The sequence below is a fragment of the Phasianus colchicus genome, chromosome 3 (assembly GCF_987193195.1).
Source record: "Phasianus colchicus chromosome 3, bPhaCol1.hap1.1, whole genome shotgun sequence".
NCBI classification, from domain to species: Eukaryota; Metazoa; Chordata; class Aves; order Galliformes; family Phasianidae; genus Phasianus; species Phasianus colchicus.
This window is the reverse complement of record NC_143438.1, coordinates 70,606,019-70,613,461: the sequence shown is the minus strand read 5'-3', so window position 1 is coordinate 70,613,461 and position 7,443 is coordinate 70,606,019. Positions and strand designations below refer to the sequence as shown.

The window sequence follows — 7,443 nt, the reverse complement described above, 5'->3', positions numbered from 1 at the left end:
TTTTTATTGTTGTTTTCTTTGAATAGGCTGCATTACATAGCATTACTGTTTGACTATAAACTTTAAACCAGTACTTGACTGAGGCCTTGTTTGCTCCTTTTTTACCAATAATAATGGAACAACAAACACTATTAAATCTCAAATGTGTCAGGATATGTGCTCCTAAAGGTTTTATTCATTTTTTTTCCTTTCTTCTCTTGCAGTCTCCCTGTTTACAAAATGTGAGAGGTGACTAACCATTGTATTTCCAAAAGCTCTTTGTAAATAACTGTCCAGTGTTCTTCACTTTTCTAACTGGAAACAATGGGCAACATTAAGAAACAGTACAGCTTTTCATTACTTGTCTTACCCTGGTAAAGTGTATGCCAATATGTAGTGGATGCTGTAATTTATTTTTGTTCAGCTAGAATAGTATTTAGAAGAGAAAGCACAAGTTTGAGTATTTATCGACAACAACTTTCAGTTGACAAGGATTAGTAATAGTTTCGTTCAAATGTAATCATCTTCAAAACCCGAGTTCAGACCTCAAATAACATGCTTTGGGTGGTGAAGGCAATTTTTCAGCCTTTGTGGCAAAAGGTAGCAGGAGCTAAATCAGATTATGTTGAATATTAATTAGTGCAGAAAAATTTCAAGATGACTTTCACAGATACTGGATTTTTTTCCTGCAACTGTGCTAATAAGCATATCATTTGAATGCCTTTATTTATTTATTTTTATTTTTAGCAGTGGTTGGTCAATTAAAATTAGCCTGCAAGTATATTCTATTTGTATACTGTTTGCAAGTCTGGTGGTTTCACATCAGCAGGTACCTAAGCTCCATAACGCCGCTTCCTCAAAAGGACAAGAGGAGTAAGTACTATGAGATTGGGATGAGTTGAGATAAGGAAAAGAGAACATCACTCTCAAATTACTGCTGTGGGCAAAGCAGGGAGATTAATTTATTACCTATTGCTAACAGACTAGAGCAGTGAGAAACAAAAGCAGGCACACCTTCTCTCCTATCCACTCTTTTTTACCTTCCTCTGAGCAGTGCAGAAGAATGGGAGCTGCAGTCAGTCCATAATGCTTTGTCTCTGCTGTTCCTTCATTGTTGCTCTCTGCCCCTGCTCCGGTGTGGCATCCCTCCCACAGACTGCTGTCTTTCCTGAATGAATCCTTCTTGGGTGGTTTCCCAAAGGCTGCAGCTCTCCAAGTACTGCTCCGATATGGCTCTGTACCATGGGGCCCATCGTTCAGGAGCAGATTGTTCCAGCATGAAGACCCACTGGCTGCTGCCAGGTCCCTCAGACCTCCTGTTCCACCATGGGCTCTGCTCCACAGGCTGCAGCTCTGACCCTGGAGCCTATTCTTGCAGGAGCTCTCTGTGGGCTGCAGCCTTCTTCAAACTACATTTCCCTTCTGGTCTGTGGATTCTCTGTGGGGCTACCTGTAGAAATCTCTGTGTGGGCAAGCTTCTCCTGGATCGCAAGGAACTTCTGCTCAGCCTCTGGAGCACCTCCTGCCCTCCTTCTGCCCTGATGATGATGGCCGCAGACCTACTTCTCTCACATTTCTCAATTGTCTTTCCCAGCTGCTGCTGTGCATCAGTTTTTCCCAACCAGCATTGCTCATGGCTCAGCTCTGGCCAGCAGTAGATCCCTTTCAGAGCCACCTAGAGCTGGCTCTTACCTGGGGTAGCTGCTGGGCCTCTGCTCGTAGAAGCCAACTGTGCTGCTAAAATCTTGTCACATAAACCTCTGAAGAGAAGAATCATTTTTGAGTATGTTTGTTTTTCATCTGGGAGTCTTAGAGTTTGGTTGATGTTTTTCCCCATTATGTGTCGGAAACAATTTCATTGTATAACTCTCTCAAAACTCTTAAGTGGTACACAAGTTTTTATTATTCATGCAAGTGTTTGTTTACTAGCAAACAAGTGGAGAATTTCTATTAGGAGCATGTGTGGCATCTACTAGAATGACTTTCTCTGCTCCAGCACCTCTAAGTAGATAATTTCTTATAACTGGAAAAACATAATAAACCTGACTGTACAGTGTCAGTTTTCAGTACCAGTTTAGCCTCTAGCAGTGTCATGTGTCACTGTATTTTTTTTATTGCTAGATCAGTAGTGAAAAGAAAATACACAGTACACCAGATGGACGTTGTGGCAAAGTAAAAAAAGTCAACTAGATCTAAGGGAAAATGAGCGGTTTGTCTTTTACTTTGCTAAAGGCAAGAAAGATTTAAACTTTTCGCTGATTTCTCATCTCAAGAGTGTAATGTGGATGTTAGGATGCCCTTTAAATAGATGTGTAGCTGGATCACATATTTCTGTGTTTATAGTAGTATCTGTGCCATTAAAGGAGGGTATGACCTGGTTTTATTTTTTTCTTAAATAATAGTGATAAAGCAGCTAGGGCTGCAGCTAATACTAATTCAATATGGGAGAGCCTTGGATTAAAGTATTAAAAACATTTAATTTTGCTGAGATACTGAAAGATCTAGAGGTAAAATTTGAATCTGTTGTGCACACCTAAGTTTAGATATCTGATGTCACTTGAGACATAGTATAGTTGAAGCAGTTGCATGGGGCTGGCATGTGTAACACAACCTATAGGAAGCTTGTGTCCTCAGTTGGGAGCTAGAGGCAAGTTGGAGTATCCTGGAGTACTTCACAGGTGCTAGATGCCTTTGTTTAAGTGACTAATTCACCCTCAGAACTCCTGTGATACTATAGTGGTTAAGATGCCTTGACCCCCAGCAATTGCCTATATGTGATATTTTTAAGAATTTCAGGTTTAGTCTTAGCCATAGCTTCTGGATTACAGAACCATACTGCAATGAAGATTGCTTGCTTTTTATACATTGTAATATTTTAGCTGAAGTGAAATAAAAATGGAGAAACACTACAAGGAAGAGGATATTCTGTTGAATGTGACTTTCAAGTTATTTTTGGCAACTGTTTATAACCTGGAACTGCTCCATGAGTGAAGATAGTAATATTTTAGTTTGTAGAGCTTGTCAACCTGCCATTGGGGGCTGAGGTTACACTAGTCACTTCCTTCCCTGGCTGGGTGACGTGTACTGCTCAGATGCCAAAGGGACAGCAGGAAGTCTCATTAGGGAGGAAAGTATTTGTGCTTCCAGGTTTATGGTTATTTGTGCTCTAGCAGCGGTTTCTCTAATGACTTCTCAGTGAACAGCCAGTTTTAGGAGTTGCTCTGATTTTCTAAATGTTCAAGACAGAGCTCAAAGCAAATGAGCTGTAAAACATTAAACCTGTGGATCCAAAGCAGTTTGGCCTGCAGATACACATTTCTTCTTGCGAGGCAGAGGAGAGGGCAGGGGCCATAGAGGCTCTTAAAAGAAAATGGTGCTGCTTTGTCTTTTCTTGGGCAGAAAATTTCCTGACTGATAGTATTAACACAAACAAAGTATTCATTTATTCTCCTAAATTAGACATAGACATTTATGGAAATGTTTTCAACTTTATACCTGTTTCTTCTGTACAAGCAGAAAACAACAGCATTAAGTAACAATTGTTTATTAATGCGAGACTAAAAGTATTCACAAATACTCAGTCACACCAATCAAGATGCAGTTTTCTGTGACAGGACTAAATATACAGTTAACAGTTGAGCTTAGTTTTGTCTTTTTTTCAGCTTTTACAATGCATTATTTCACTAAACTGATCACAAGAGCACAAAGCAATAAATGTGATTTTCCATGTTTTAGAACAGAAAAGATTACATCCATAGTGTTGCAGTATCACGTGATAAACCTCTAACCCAGCACACCTGGGTGCACTGTTAAATCAATGTTATTGTAGTGAAAAACATAACATAATTACTTGGAATCACAGCTTCTAGTTGTTATTGAGGACCCACCACGATGCTGAAAGAGAGAAGAGTTCATGTATTTACATATACCGTATTTCTATCACATAAAATTTCTAAATAGAATAGCTATAATGCATAAGTCACTGCTGGTGTAAAGGAATGGTCATTATATATGCAGCTATACAACAGCTGCACACTTTCAAGGACAGAACCACTCCAGGCAGGGGAAGAACACATGCAACACTAGAAGACCTGATCATAATTGGTAGGAGGATGGCAATAACACAAAAATTTAGATCTTTTTTTGATAACATTCAGAGAAGTATTAACATGTCTGAGGTGGATTTGCACAGAATTAAGCACCCAGATCCCAGAGAGCAAACCACATAAATTCTCACTGTGAGGGGCTGCCTGTTGTGCTGCATGTGACAGTGCTGTTGCTGAGCAGTGTCCCCTGGGTGCTTCTGCTGCCTTCAGTGACTTTCATTCCTGGTGACATTATTCAATCCCGATGCCAGTGTTTTGTTTTTATTTTTATGCAGGCTTAAGAGTGTTTTGCCTCACAGTGACTTGTAAAATGTCATTTTCATAAAGAGGAAAGTGCAATCACTGAATTATACATAGAGCCAAAGTGAAACATATTTGTAGCTCTTTCCCCACAGCCCCTCCACACTGGCCTTTGGAAATTGAAATCTTGCAGAGAATAACAGCAAGATTTATGGAGAGAGACAAGGAAGCAAGGAGGGGATTGTGACTGTATCTTAGGTGCCAAGTGCCCTTCTTGGAGAAGTGCTAAGAGACTGTTCATTTTGCACTGTACAGTTTGGGGATTAAATTCATAAACACAATTTGTTCCAGTGGCTGTGTCCATAAACCTGTCAATTTCTGGCACTTATTTGAAAAAACAAGTTATTCCTGAAGAAGTATACTGAGAAGATGGTTAAGATTCCTACTTTATTGTGAACTATTGAAGTCTAGTAGGCTCTGACACATCACTGGATTAATAACTGGATTAATAAACTTTAACAACAAAAATGCCAGTACAACAGTTTATTTCATGGATTATAGAGCCATAAATATTCAATAGTTTTCCTCAGTGTTTTTTTTTCTTCACTGAGAGCTACTTTAATATCCTCAAATCCTGATTTTGCATTTAGGCAAAGTGTAGGCACTCCATGCAGGTGAACTGAGTGATACCTGGCACCCTGACGCAATGCCCTGAAGTAACTTGGTCTGCTTGCAACAGAAGTGCAAGTTGTAATAGTCACAGTTCCTATTAACTGATAGTAAATGAATAACGGTACTCAAACACCACGTCTTCCCAAGTCATTCTTTGCTGCACATCTGTACTCATTTGAACTAATCAGCTGAGTAAAGGCTCATGTTGTATGTAATGTTTGCAGCAGATTCAAATGGTGATTTAGAATCAGATCAACTCTTATTTAATCCAGGTGTGCCAAAAGTTGTAGCTGCATCTGAGCTAATCAGTTTATAGAATAAGGCCTATCTTGTACTAGTTGAATGGATTGGTTTCTTTCTTCCTGATTTTACAATGATTTCAATTTACTTCATCTAAAATTCTCCCATAAAATACACCTGTAAGAGGCAGCCACCAGTTTTTACTTTATAAACATTTTCTGCGTTTCAAATAGAAATGCAATCCGTGTAGTTTATGTATGCGGAACATTTCCCATTAAAAAAAAAAAAGAACAAAAATGAGCTATCTAGTCTGGTGTGTGAATTCCAGATGCTGTACGGAATGCTGTGAATGCGTGACTTCTGCTTGCCCCAACCCTGAGGAGCGCAGGCCGAGATGCGGCGTTTCCATGGCAACTGCAGGCCGCACTCCCCTCTGCAGGCACCTGCATGCACTCTGCATCCAATTTCACATGCTTCTCTATTGAGGCATTTATAAACAATGTATGTTTCCATTTTGTTCTGTATTAATTGTACATTCTCTAGCTGTGAATAAACAACCCTTGGAACGCTCCTGTCTGTACCTTGCTCTTTGACACAAAGACTGTGTGGGAAAATGCTGCGTTGTTTCCTAAAGCCAAATTTATCTTAAATCCAGCAGTTTCCCAGTAAGACATAAGATTTGAAGGGATTCTTTGTTCATAAATGCAATCCCCTTGTATTGCAGGAATCCTGACTTACAACCAAGGGTTTGGCTCATAAGGTCTGAAAATTCATCTTTTCAAAGAGACCTCAGGTATAAGGCTAGGTAGTCACTTTATTTTACTTTCTTATTTTAAATTTAGGCTGTAGTCAGACAGAAGGGGAATTAAGAGTCCTGCACTGTCTCTTTTAGCATTTATCTGAAAAGGAAGATGTATGGTTATTGGTTTGTAATAATAATTTGTAATCTTTGAACACCTTGCTTTTTCCCCATATTTTAACACAGCAGGAAGCATGTACAGTAAAACTGGTTAGCAAATCTGAATTACTAGCAATTAATGCTTCCTTCAGTTAATGTAAATATGATTAAATTGAATTCATCAGGAGGCAGTTTTCTTTGCCTGAAGATCTTGAACAGAGTCTATTTTATGATTTGCAGACAGTATTCTATACTCTAGATAATTTCTTAAGTAGCGTGTGCTATCAAAGCACTTTGTACCATATAAAATAAAGCAGTGGGGTTTATTTTTGCTGATGCGTTTTATGTTTGTTTGTTTGTTTGTTTTTGCTTAAAATAAAACCATTTGGAGTCCCTTCCTCCTCCGTACTTTACAAAAACAGAACTGACTAAAGGGTGGTAATATGCAGTGGACTCATAAAAGGAACACACTAATACAGCAGAACTCTTCTCATGCAACAAATAAAACGTTGTGAAAAAAATGTGTTTACCAGGGACTAGCATTGTTGTAATGAGCTCTGGAGCTTCCAGGAAGTCCACATTACTTCTTTGGAATGTCTTGCTGTAATTCATTTGAAGGTGGCTAAATAATTATAAAAAAAATAAAAAGTAAGAAGACAAGTATTAAGGGACTAAATATTTTTATGCAATCAAATTTTTTGCAGTTCATGTTATAGGAGGGATTTTGTGTTTCTCAAGTTAGACAGTGATGATACTGGGAGAGGAGACCAGAAAAGCTATGAATTTCTTGCATGCTATACTAAATGAGCTTTTTTTCCCCCTGTACAGTTAACTGTTACTCTGATGCTCTTCTCTTGGTTGTGACTCAGTATACCAGTTCTTATTCCAAATGTGCTGACCTTTGTTACTGTTGTTCCTTACCCTTTCTAACAGTAAACGTGCCTGCTTTGAACTGGGGCTTTGTTCAAAAGGGAAGATACTAACACTTCTCCATCTACTGTCAGAATTGTTTCTGTTTACAGATTTAGGAACCTAGTGCTTGGGTTTTTTAATACTTGTTACGGGAAACCTTTTTGTTTCCATTCTTTTTTTAGCCATATGTCTGCCACAGTCTAGAAATCAGCTGCTAGTCTGACCAAAAGAGACATTCTGGAAATCTGTTTGATGAGATGCTGTGATGTGCATTTGGGAGACTTTGGCAGAGCTCCCCTGTGAATGTGTGTTGCTGGGTGCTGCACCTCCCCTCTCCTTCCTTGGCTCCTGCAGTGTCCTGCATCTGCATCACTGAACTATGCTGAAGCTGTTATT

The 7,443-nt window shown here is 39.1% G+C and overlaps 1 protein-coding gene across 2 annotated transcripts in view; it reads right to left on the bottom strand.

Annotated features, from left to right (window-relative positions):
• Window positions 1–3,585: 3,585 nt before the first annotated feature.
• Window positions 3,586–7,443, bottom strand: part of NECAB1 (N-terminal EF-hand calcium binding protein 1) — a 53,943-nt gene continuing 50,085 nt past the window's right edge. For both annotated transcript variants that reach the window (XM_090137788.1, XM_090137789.1), the window contains 2 exons: window positions 6,666–6,757; window positions 3,586–3,873 (listed from right to left, as the gene is read on the bottom strand). In XM_090137788.1, the coding sequence (XP_089993914.1) occupies window positions 3,845–3,873; window positions 6,666–6,757 (121 nt within the window). In that variant the 3' untranslated portion in view covers window positions 3,586–3,844. The remainder of the gene's footprint in view (window positions 3,874–6,665; window positions 6,758–7,443) is intronic.